The sequence below is a fragment of the Vigna unguiculata genome, chromosome 4 (assembly GCF_037176805.1).
Source record: "Vigna unguiculata cultivar grain cowpea cultivar isolate G323 ecotype 2 chromosome 4, ASM3717680v1, whole genome shotgun sequence".
In the NCBI taxonomy this organism is placed as follows: Eukaryota; Viridiplantae; Streptophyta; class Magnoliopsida; order Fabales; family Fabaceae; genus Vigna; species Vigna unguiculata.
This window is the reverse complement of record NC_140795.1, coordinates 35,481,618-35,494,150: the sequence shown is the minus strand read 5'-3', so window position 1 is coordinate 35,494,150 and position 12,533 is coordinate 35,481,618. Positions and strand designations below refer to the sequence as shown.

Here is a 12,533-nt window from a genome sequence, read left to right as displayed (position 1 = left end):
GTTTCTGGTCATCCGATTGAAGAACCAGAACCGTAAGAGTAATCCCCACGATAAGCTCTTTAATTTAGACTGATCAGTTCCTTTGTCCGCATAAGTTAAGTTTTCGCCTTCTTTTTGGTCTATTTTCTATTTTATGTTGCATGCGAGTTCTCTTCCGCTTGCATGCGTCGTTTTAATCATCAATATGAGTCTTTGCTTATCAATGATCATAACGGTATGTCCTGATCGTTCTTATGATATTTCTATGTGTAGATAGAGCATCCTGTGGAGTTAAATGCGTTTGACATCTATAAAATTGTTTTAGCAGGATAATAGGTAAGGGAAGCTAATTGCATTATATTTAAGTTATAAATTATAAATTGTATGATTGTATTGTGATTTGTTGGCACGATTGGTTGTTTGATGAGATTATGAAATATTGTATGATTGTACTAAGAATTTGATGTTGTATCTGAGTTGTGAAATGTTATGTGCAAGCTATGAAAATTAGATTTTTATATGCTTACTTGAGAATAACTGATGTTTTGGTTGTGCATATGAGATAAATTGATATTGGTATTCATGATGAATTTGTGTTTTGGTATTTGGTTGGTATTTGTTAAGGTTCTTGGGAAGTTTTTCCTGATTTTCGTAATGCATAATTACGCAAAAAACATGTTCTGCATAATTATGCAGACTCGAAAGGTGAGCCATTACTTGTTGGGCGATTTTTCAAGTAAGAAGCCAAACTTTGGAAGTCTTTAGGCGAGTTTCAAAGTCAGTAGCTTTCTAACTTAGGAGTCATTGGGCGAGCAATTATCGTTGGGCAAATTATTTGAAAGATTTTCCATGGAACTCTAGGGATAAACTCACTAGGTGAGCCACTTGGTCACTGGTCGAAAAAGGGCAATTTTGCAATTCTCGCCCACCGAGAAGATGTTCTTGCTGAGCGAGTGTATTAGAACTTGAGCAAATACTGATTGATCTATTTTATAAGCTTTCTAACTTTTTATGAATGATTGATTTAGAAATGCTTAAGAGATGAGATGTATATGAGATTTTTTATGTGAAGCTTAGTTGAGATTGGTTGATACTAATTCAAGGAGAATTAGTAGTGGCTATTGTAGTGTAAGAATTGATGTGGGAGTTCGGTTGGAAGTTATCCTGACGCTCTAATGACCATCAATTTCTCAAGTAGAGAAGGATAGGGCATGTGGTGAGAGGAGAAGGAGGTCCTAGCCTAGGGTTTTACCTTGACCAAAGGTGTTAATGGACTAACCTTGTGTGTAGTACTGTCTACCGCTCTGCAGAGCATTGGATGTCACCACAAGTGCGCAACTCATCAAGACTCGACATCAACAAGTGCGCAACTCATCAAGACTCGACATCAATGCTTGTATCCGAATAATTGAGTTGTAGTTTTAATTCTTTATATGAAGTATAGTGATGGATTTTGTATGATCGAATATAACTTTATTACTAAATTATTTGATCTTTTAAATCTTTTGTAAATTAGCTTACCCTTCTTCTATGTTTTTGTCTTGTGTTGTTTGTTTTCCTTTTTGCGATGATCACCTATCTCGTGGGAACATATATGGTTGCAATTTCAGAAGCACTTTGAAGGATGATGAGTCATCTATTAGGTTGGTGGAAGGTTTCAAAGAGAGCTGTTGTAAGTGGTTTGTCTGTGCTCAGTGCTAGAATTGGTTTTTAATTAGTTTATATAAATGTTATACTTTTATAGTCTTATCTGTTTTAGGGCTGTATTAATAAACTTTATACACCGAATTATCCTTTAAATAAATAATAAAAGATCACAATTAACATGTAAATGATTCACATGAATCACTTTTTTTTAATAATATGTGACATATTTCTACTTTATATGTTTCACGCACTTAAACTTTTCGCAACATGTAAATAAATAGTTAGAATCAATATAAAATATAAGTTAATCATAATAATTTTTAACTAAGATATCTATAAATATAAATAGCACAAAACATTATATCGAGGAATACTTCATAAATAGCTTACAAATTCATTCAGATAAATTAGAAAACTAAGTGAACACATTAATGTGATTTGACTTATTAACGAATTACAACTTCAAATTAACCCTTTATAATTTCTTATAATGTCCTATTTAGACTACATTCTATTAAAATAACAAAGTAAGAGACATACATATACTATATAGAAATATACAATGTTTTGAATAAAACACGCAAATAACTCGAAATGTGTTTGAAGTTTTTTTTTATAGTTCATTTTATTAAAATCTTGAGAAAATCATTTTATTTGAACTTTATTTTAATTTTTTTTAGTATAAATAGATGTGTCAATTTGATCCATAGTTCATTAGTAAGTCCTAACTCACTTTTGAATAAAATCTCATATTTCATTAATAAGTCCTAACTCACTTTTGAATAAAATCCCTTTTATAGAACTACCTAATGAGTAGGTAAAAAAAACCACAACCAACAAAAATTTAAGGCCCATTAAAATTCTTATTCTTTTCTGCCCTAAATTAAAAGGGCTGCCCCTAACGTAATAGGCCTAAGGGTTGGCCCAAAAGGAGATTCAGACCCTAATCTGCCCTAATTCCATTCTTTCATTCACTTTACAGAAACACGCTCCTCCTTGCCTCCTTGAGCAACCACAACTCTCTGCTAGGGTTAGATGTCAACCTTCTTCAAGCTAGCTCAAGCCAGGTTTCCACTCCACGTAAGTCATTGCTCAGCTCATGATTCCCCTTTTCTGGGCCTATTTCCATTTTTACCGTTAGAGTTTCGTAGTAACTCGTTCCTATTCTATTTTTACCGTTTATTTTTAGCTCTTTGGCCATCCTTAGGACAATTGTGCTCACTGTGTGCGTATCGGAGTATTCCGTTAGCCCTTTTCCAGGTACAGGAAGTTAGGGTTTTTGCTAAATCGTTGGTGACCATGATTGCTTATGTAATATTCGTGTGATTTGATAGTCTGTATACTACTCTGAGTTTATGAAATGTGTTATTGCGTTGTTTGGATTGGATTTTGGTCTGTTATGCGAGTGAACAGTGGGTGAGGACTGATAATCTCGCTCAAACGGGCTTGCCTCGCCTAGGCGAGATGAGCAGAGGCTCGCCCATGCCTTTTCGCGCAAGGGGTGGCTCAGCTCTGTTTGAGCGAGCGAGCGTCTCACTCAGGCGAGGGGAGTCTCGCCTAAGCGAGAATGCGCAGAGGCCATTATTCAAGAATGTCGAGCCCTCGCCTAGGCGAAGGGAGCTCGCTTGAGCGAGACCCTTCGGCCTGAGCGAGGAGTTGGGCGAGAGTGTTGTGATGTCGGTTGTTTTCTCTGTTCTTTGATGATTTGCCATGGTTGAACTGATTTATTATATTAAAAGCATGAGGAGGATGATTATGCATGAGGGATATGATGTATGGGTTGTAAATGATAATTGTGGTATGATCTTGGCATGTGATTCTATATGAGATGATTGGTAATCAAAGTGGCATGATATTGACATGAGATAAAATTATATATTCATGATTTGGGAAGAATGAGATAGTATGGATTCAACATGGAATGTGAATGAGGATGAATTACAGAGGTTGGTATGGGTTTTAAACGCATGAATAATATTGTTTGGTTGCTTTGATATGTTTGGTATGAGGTCAGTACGTAATTCCTTGAAAATTCCTAGGTGAGATTTCAGGGTCGTGCTTCAGTGGTCGGGACGTAATTCCATGGCCCTTGTTAGTGGGTGTACATGGTGGTACCCCATCTATATAATTTGGTAAGGATTCAAGGTAAGGATTGTATCCTGACACTCTAAGGAGTCAGTTAGTCTCACTTAGAGCGGACTGACTCTTGTGGTGTGAGTAGTAGGAGGCCAAAAACTCATTAAGGGCTAACCTTGTGTGTAGGGGATTGATTCATTGTAACACTTGTAACACATAGCTCGGGGGTGAGCAGAGGTATCCACCACAAGTGCAAGCATCCGCTGAATCCAACCAGATTATATGTATCCGGATGAGTCGAGTCAGAGTCTAGTGTATTGCTTGAGAAAGTCATAACATGTTGGATGATTTACAAATACTGCTTGGATTGGGTGATAGTATGTGACTGCATGATAAGTTGTTTCCTACTCTAGCTTACCCTACTATTTGTTGTTGTATGTTCTGTGGTGTGGTCTTTTCTTTTGCAATGATCATCAACTTGTTGATGTGAGCAGAGGTGAGAGCTCCCCGTAATCATTAGGGGGATGGAGGTTCTGCTGCATAGTCTGCTTGGACTGAATCTTTTCTCTTTGGGGCTTTCTTTCTGGGCTATGGTCCATGTATTAGTTTGCTTTTAAATTTTCCTTTTGGAATTACTGTTGAATGTTGTAGCTGGTTTAGTTTTGGCATTGTGGTGTGTCTAGGATATTATAGGGGTTATGTTTAAGACCCCAGGACTGCGCTGCTATACTATATGTGTGTGATGCTTCCTTTAATTTCGCTTATTAATTAAATTGGACGTTACAAAAAATCCCTTTTAAAATAGGTCGGGTCATGAAAAAAAAAACAAAATACCTCAACTCCCAAAATCTCCCAGCCTCACAGTAAAACTTTAATTACCTCTTTAAATATAATATCTTCAAATGAAAACAAAGGTCTAGTCAAGTTATCTCATTTTGAAAGTTGACTCAAATATGTTTGGATTGAAGTTCTAATTGAGTTGGCTTAAACAAAGGTTAAATTGAATAAGACTAGACTAAACTTTAAGTTGAGCCCGACAAGACAAAAATCGAACTGAGTCAGTTAGGTCAAAAGTCGAGACGAGACCACTCGATATTGATATAACTTCACCCAAACCAAATATAATGACAAAAGTCTTACAAAATATTTTTAACTTATAAAACTACAAAAGCAATGGCGGAGCATAGTGGGTGCTGGGAGGGGCCATGGCCCCCCAAAGATTTTTGATTTTTTTAAAATATATATATTTTGAAAATTTTGAATTTTTTAAAATTTTTTAAATTATAGGTAATATATTTTATAAATGGATAAAAATTAAATTGTTCTTCTTTTTATTTCTTTTATAAAATACAACCAATTAATATTAATAGATAATAAAACATAAAATTAAATATATAAAGAATAAAAATATTTAGGTTTAATTAATCTTTAGTCACTATTTTCATCTAAAAATATCAAGTTGGTTCTCAAGTTTTTTCTAGTCTCAATTTGATCCCAATTTTTGAAAAATTGATGTAATTTGGTCATTCTTGTTAAATTTATTAAAGCGAATCAAAGATTTTCATCAAAATTAATAGTGAGATTGTGTTAATTATACCAACAAAATAAACTATCTTTATTTTTAACTTTAAATTAATGAAAAAACATTGATCTGTTTTAAAAAATTTAATAAAAATAACGAAATTGCATTAGTTTTTCAAAATTCATAACCAAATTGAAATTAAACAAAATTGAAGGACCAACTTAACATTTTTCAACTAAATCAATAATCAAAAGAATAATTAAACCAAATATTTATTAATATATTTTTTATGTCGTTTTTTGTTGTCTTGTTAATTTTACAAAAATTGTACTAATTTCTCACTCTCATATATATATATATATATATATATATATGTATATATATATATACATATATATACATATATACATATATATATATATATATATATATATATATAAATATTAAGAAAAAAGGTAATTATTTTTTTTCTCAGTTCTCATTTGTCTTATTTCTTTTTTGAAGAAAAGAAAAATAATTATCTTTCATCTTACTTGATAATGAAATATTAATTTAATAGTTAACATTGTTTTTTTTATCTCATGAGCCTTTTGTATATTCATTGTTTATGAATATAGAAGAAAAAATAGTATATTATGTGTTTTTTCATAACCGAATTTTAATTGTGACTTAACTATACTATATTTTTTCTTTAATATTTATGCTTCTCAATTTTTTTAGTAAGGTATGATAAATTATTTTTAATATTATTTTTAAAATAGGTATATTGATGAAGAATAAATGAATAGATTTATTATTAAAAAATGATAAAAGTGAAGCTATTCGTGAAAATGGAAACAAGATAAATTATATTTTTGACAACATTAAACTAAAGATCAAATTATTGAGTTAGAAGAACCAATTTTTAAAACATTATACTAATGATTCAACAATTTAATGATCAAAGAATTATACTATTTGGCCCCTCCAAAACTTGTGGTTAAGATCCGTCACTGTACAAAAGTAATACAAAATCCTTTTAGAAACATATTTAATATATTCCAAAAATTTTAAGGACCAACAAATATTTTACCCTCATTTGGAAAGATAATTATTTCTTGTGTCTTAATTAAAAAGCATAAAATTAATTTTAAAGGTTAAGTTGGTAAACTTGGAAGATGAAGAAGAAAACTGACACCTTGAAAGGAAGGGATACAAAACAAGTGAAGTGCGACATATTGATTACAAAGAGAAGAAAATGACAAAACAAATAGAGAAACAGAAAGATACAAATTTGAATGTTACGGAGGTGGTGGTGGTGCAGTGAAAGTGGGGACAAGGTCGGTGAAAGCCAAACCGAAAACAAAAAGTTTATTGCTTTTATTATTTGTCTTTATTTTGCAGTGAAAATGGCACTAATCAAATGCTCCAACGTCACTCTATCACCTCAATATATACCCCTTCTCATCTCACACTAATCAAATCAAACACAACCTTTCTTCTTTTTCTGTGAGCTTCTCTTTCAGGTTCTTGATCAGTGTCAAAAGGGTGGTTGCAGATTGTAATGGCGAAGCATGATGTTGAGGGTGGTTCCTTCTCTGCAAAGGACTACCATGACCCTCCTCCAGCACCCTTCATTGATGGTGAGGAACTCACACAGTGGTCCTTCTACAGGGCCTTGATTGCTGAGTTCATTGCCACACTCCTCTTCCTTTACATCACAGTCCTCACTGTCATTGGTTACAAGAGCCAGAGTGATGTCAAGGCTGGTGGTGATCTCTGTGGTGGGGTTGGCATTCTTGGCATTGCTTGGGCTTTCGGTGGCATGATCTTCATCCTTGTTTACTGCACTGCTGGAATCTCAGGTTTGCTTTCCTTCTCATCTTCTGCTTTCTCAGCACCCAAAGAGGAAAAGTTTCTATCTTTGAGCTCTAATTCTAGGTCTTAAACTGTGGTTTTTCTTGTTTAGTAATTCCCCTTCTAAAGCCTTCAAATTGGGATGTTGGTGTTTTGTGACTTAATATTCTGAATTTTGTGATGAGTGTAGGGGGTCACATAAACCCAGCAGTGACATTTGGACTGTTCTTGGCTCGGAAGGTGTCTCTGATAAGGGCTATAATGTACATGGTGGCTCAGTGTTTGGGGGCCATATGTGGAGTTGGGTTGGTGAAGGCCTTCCAAAAGGGTTACTACAACAGGTATGGTGGTGGGGCCAATGAGCTCAGTGAAGGCTACAGCACAGGTGTTGGATTGGGTGCTGAGATCATTGGAACCTTCGTTTTGGTCTACACTGTCTTCTCTGCTACAGATCCCAAGAGAAACGCTAGAGATTCTCATGTCCCGGTATGTGCTCAATTTTTTTATTGCATTGTAGTTTTGTTTGTGCTTCTATGCCCCCTTTTGAAAAATACATTTTTTGTTACATTAACCTTAGATAGAGAAAATTGCTGCTTGCATGAGTTGTGCTGAAAGCAATGATTAAATGGTACAGTGCATACTAAGTTCATAGCATATAGTCATAGTCATATACCCTGCTTTTGAGCAAGCACGGATTCACTCTTAGTTCTTTCTGGTTTTAAATAGAAGCTTAAAGTTCCTTGAAATTACTTTAGACTGGTTATTGGTAACGAAAAAGTGGAGGGGAAGTGGTTTAGTTATTATTAGATATCTGAACTTCAAGCATCTAGCTATGCTTTCTAAGTGAAACTAGGTAGAGTGCCATTTAAGTAATTAAGAAAATTATTTGTAGTTCTTGAAATGGTTACCAAGATTCACACCAACTAGGTATTCCTGATTCAGTAAACTTCACAATTAATAAAAAATATTCCACCCATTTTTAAGCAGTTCTACCTGCTGCCACTCAACAATTTCCCATTTGAAATGGAGCAGTTTACAGTCTATGCTATCCATTTGCATAAAAAGTTTTGGCACAGTCAACATTTATGTTTACTATTACCTTTGCTATCATTAATAGTTATAGAAGCTTTATTTTCAATATTCTTGAAACAGTTAAAGATGTTAGCCAGTTGGATTTCCTTTTCAATTTGTAATCTAAATATCCTTATTCTGGCTACTTTTTCTAGAGTCTTCTTCCGTAATAAATATTGCACTGGCAGCATTCATTGTAGATGAAAATTTCCACTTTTCTTGCTTGGCTTGGCTTTCCTTTATTACTAGTTCTTGTCATGAAAACAAGAAAGTGGGTATATTTCTTGACTTAAAATTCATCTAAGCATCCTAGAGTGGTGAACCTATCCCTTTCTTTCTCCAAAATTTCCAAATGCATGATGTTTTTCTGTTGAAGTGAAATGTTACCATTTCTTTTCAAATATGGACCCATTAGGCCATTACCATTTATGATTCTGTGGAGGTATTTGATTTTCACAGCCTTGTCACACGAATCTTTTCTGTTTTCTTTCTTCTTTTGAGAAAAGTGGATTCTTTGAGGACTTTCCTTCTGCATTTTTTTGCCTCGGAAGCAAATGTGTCTTTGTTGATGTGGAAATTTAAGGCCTAAAATTAAAGTGTTCAGAACAGTGTCATTCATGCTAAATGCCATTTTCCCAAGCTGGCAAATCTCGTGAGAGTTTCCAGCATCATCCTCATTAGTCATTATCAGCTTTGGGTTTCTCCATACACTTTCTCATATTCTCCAAATCAATATACAAAGGAAACCATGCTCCTCACATGGGGTATGTCCCATCTGTCCCAAATGCTTATCGGTTTCCATTTCCATTTTTTTCCTATTTTATTAACTAGTTTTAGAGAAGGGTCTGCTACCACAATTTATGTGCAACATTAATTGGAATTTTTGAGTCTCTCAGACCATAGTTGCAGTTGCATCAGCCACATTTATCCATAATTTCCTATAACACCAAAGATAGCAATAATCTTTATAATCAATTTGGATTCATATGTTTGGCACAACTTTTTTTCTACATTTATTGCTTTAACTGAACCAAATAATAAGTTTCTTATTGTGCTTGTCTTTTGTTTTTGAAGGTTCTGGCTCCACTTCCAATTGGTTTTGCTGTGTTCATGGTTCACTTGGCAACCATCCCAGTGACTGGCACTGGTATTAACCCTGCTAGAAGTTTTGGTGCTGCTGTCATATACAACAAAGAGAAGGCCTGGGATGATCATGTGAGTAACTGTTTTCTTACATATTCAACAACATGCTTGTTTTGTACTATGATCAAATATTAAAATTTGTAACATGTCATGTGAGGTAACAAAGGATAAAAAGTTGTCTGATATGTTGTTGTTGATGATGTTTGTTCAGTGGATGTTTTGGGTTGGACCATTCATTGGAGCAGCCATTGCAGCCTTCTACCACCAATTCATCTTGAGAGCAGGTGCTGCTAAGGCTCTTGGATCATTCAGGAGCAACCCCACCATTTGAGTTATTACTCAATATCCTCTCATGGGTTCAAAAGGAACATAATTGGAAGCAAAATCAGTTAATATTGCAACAACGACATAGTAATAGGAAATGTCTGTCCTTTGACCCTATGTAGATCGAAGGTTCTTTTAAGACAAGGGATCCTTTGGTAAATACCCTTTAGTATTAAGCACTTTCTTTTGTATTTCCTTCATTGTGTGATATTTTCTTTTAGGTAATTTATCTCTTGTACTCAACGTTTTCATGCAAACAAAAAAAAGAAAAGTTAAAAGAATTGTGATATCTGTGCCTTTTTCTTTTTCGTAACGCATCTCTGAGGTTAATTTGAGAAACACTTATTTAACACTAAGAAAAATGAAGAACGAGACAAAGGAATCGGTGCAATAATGAAAGGAAAGATGTGTAGCAGCGTTGAATGTAATGAACAAGAGAATAAGACAGTGTTACAGTGTACTTCATAGAACACAGGTTTGTGACAAATAGTAAAGTTGCTTACGTAAGCATTTTAAACAGGGACACATTTTCATGGGAAAAAACAAAGTTGTGAAACATAGCAGCACATGGTTGTCCTTGAGGAAAGAAGGAAAAAAGAGAGGAAAAAGGTGAAGACAGGACCAACTTGTGTTACACAGCACAGTATATACTGATCCTGGTCACACTGAAATTTTGTTAAGATTCAAATAACTTTTAAATTCACAACACAAATTATTTTAAGTATTTAATAATTTTATCTTTAAATTTAATACTTATTAAATAACATATTTTTAATACCTTTTATTATTTACAGCAGTTTTATTTATTCCTTTGTCTGTTAAGTTTTATATCTCTGGTTGATTTGATTTGTGGTGCCTAAAGGGATAAATTTACACTAGTGAGATTAAAAGTTAAAAACTGGCATCTAAAGAATGTAATGGTATCATCTCTTTCTTATAGGCTTCTTACGAGTATGTATAGAAATACATTTACTATATATAATTAAATTTGTATATTTTAAATGTATAATTGAAGTTCATAGTACATTCTCAATGTAAAGTTTGGACAACGAGTAATGATTTGTTTCAAACAAATGGATGTAACAAATGTTGTCATTTCTATGGAACTATCACTCTCACTGAGACTAGGATCTTTTCATGCCATTAACATTGTATCACCCCAATTTTTCACTTTCCAAAGTTTTATAGTTACAAGAATAATATTCTTATTTCAAATAATTACTTTTTAAAAAAAATTCTCTCCACTCTGTAAAAATTCATAACAAAAAGAAATTTGTGTTTTACATCCCAAAACTTTATTAACTTGAAAAAATTATAAAACAAATGTGAAACAAAAATTCTAAGACCGTCCAACATCTAGTCTTGCTCCACTTCTCATCCCTTACTACTTTGCATCACCACTAGAGTTATCCTCTATTTGTGTGTAAAGTACATGATCGTTGCAGTAAAAAAAACACAAACACAAATACAAAACATACAAAAGAGTAAGCTAACATAAAAGTAAACCAACAAGAGTCTTAAGCATATCATGCAACACTCATTCCATAACACAAATCAAAATTCACATCAAAGCAAACCAAATACCGATTCAAAGAGTCACTTGTTTAGAGACATCCATCCTTTGAACTAACCACTCTAAGAGACATGTATCCTTCAAGCTAGTCACTCCAACCTTGACATTCAAGGACCAAGTATAAAACACTAATGAATAGAGTTCTATATATAGAGACATTCATCCTTTGACTTCGACACTCCAAAGAGCCTCCACAAACAGACACACCCAAACACAATTCATAGAGCTCTCTACCTAGAGACATTCATCCTTTGACTTCAACACTCTAAGAACCCTCCACTCAACCATGTTAGAACCAGATGCTACAAACCCCATCAGATGCTAATGTGATAAAGCAAGTTTTGATGATAAGTTCTAGTTTAACTACAGAAGTATGTAAAACATACTCATACAAAGACTAGACTAGACTTGGTCATCACTAAACTATGTTAAGTACCCATTAGACATTGTTTAAATGTCCTACCCAATATAAGATGTAATTATATTTGATTATCTAATGTTTGTTCATAAGTTTCAAGCAAGCTTTATCAAAAGAAAAATTAGAAAAACAAATGAAATATAAAAAGTAGATGAAACAAGTCTGGTAGTGAAGAGTAGATGATTAAAGTCACATGAGTTGACTAGACGAGTCAGAACAAAATAAACTTCACCAAATGAATGCATTGACTAGACAAGTCAAGTCAAAGACATTGACCAAACGAATCAAGTCAAAAACATTGACCAAACAAGTCAAAGTTGATAATGTAACTTGTGTTGATCAGAAGTCAAGACTACTAGACGAGCCAAGTCAATGAAGTGATTAGAAGAATGAAGTCAATAGACGAATAGACCTACCAAACAACTACATTGACCAAACTATATGGAAGTCAAACTTATGCACCATACAAGTCATATTGACTAGACGAGTAAAGTTGAATGAAGTTAACTAAACAAGTAAAAGTAAAAGTAAGACCAGGCCAAAGGAAAGTCAAGTATAGTTAGTAGATGAGCCAAATGTGATTTGACCAAACAACACAAGAAAGTCAAAGTGACTATACTAAGTCTAGAAGAGTACCAAACAACCTATCAAATGAGACAAAGAATTAAGCATGCTATATCATTTTATCAAAAGAAAATCTGAGTGTTGAGAAAGAAGATTAAATGAACAAGTATCATATCAAGATTTATTATTAAGGATTAGAAGAAATCAAATTGATTGAAGAAGAAGAAGAAGAATATATGAAAAATATATACTTTGATTGAAGATTGCAATTATTGAAGAATATCTTATACGATTTAAATCAATCACCAGCAAGGAAATATTCTAAAGATTTCAAAATGCTTGAAGATTACATTCAAAGCCACAATGGTAATATATGAATT

General features: G+C 33.5%; 1 protein-coding gene across 1 annotated transcript; it reads left to right on the top strand.

Annotated features, from left to right (window-relative positions):
• The first annotated feature begins 6,675 nt into the window (after positions 1–6,675).
• On the top strand, positions 6,676–9,879 carry LOC114182175 (aquaporin PIP2-2-like). Its single transcript, XM_028068972.2, has 4 exons — positions 6,676–7,068; positions 7,251–7,546; positions 9,206–9,346; positions 9,486–9,879. Exons 1-4 carry the CDS (start codon positions 6,768–6,770, stop codon positions 9,603–9,605), a joined length of 858 nt encoding a protein of 285 aa, XP_027924773.1. The 5' UTR covers positions 6,676–6,767; the 3' UTR covers positions 9,606–9,879.
• The last annotated feature ends 2,654 nt before the right edge of the window (positions 9,880–12,533 follow it).

Bases quoted from the DNA above. Each gene is read 5' to 3' on its own strand.
- LOC114182175 (XM_028068972.2), top strand. From the start codon at position 6,768: ATGGCGAAGCATGATGTTGAGGGTGGTTCCTTCTCTGCAAAGGACTAC. The intron at 7,547-9,205 runs GTATGTGCTCAA...TTGTTTTTGAAG, and splicing joins CTAGAGATTCTCATGTCCCG to GTTCTGGCTCCACTTCCAAT. The intron at 9,347-9,485 runs GTGAGTAACTGT...ATGTTTGTTCAG, and splicing joins AGAAGGCCTGGGATGATCAT to TGGATGTTTTGGGTTGGACC.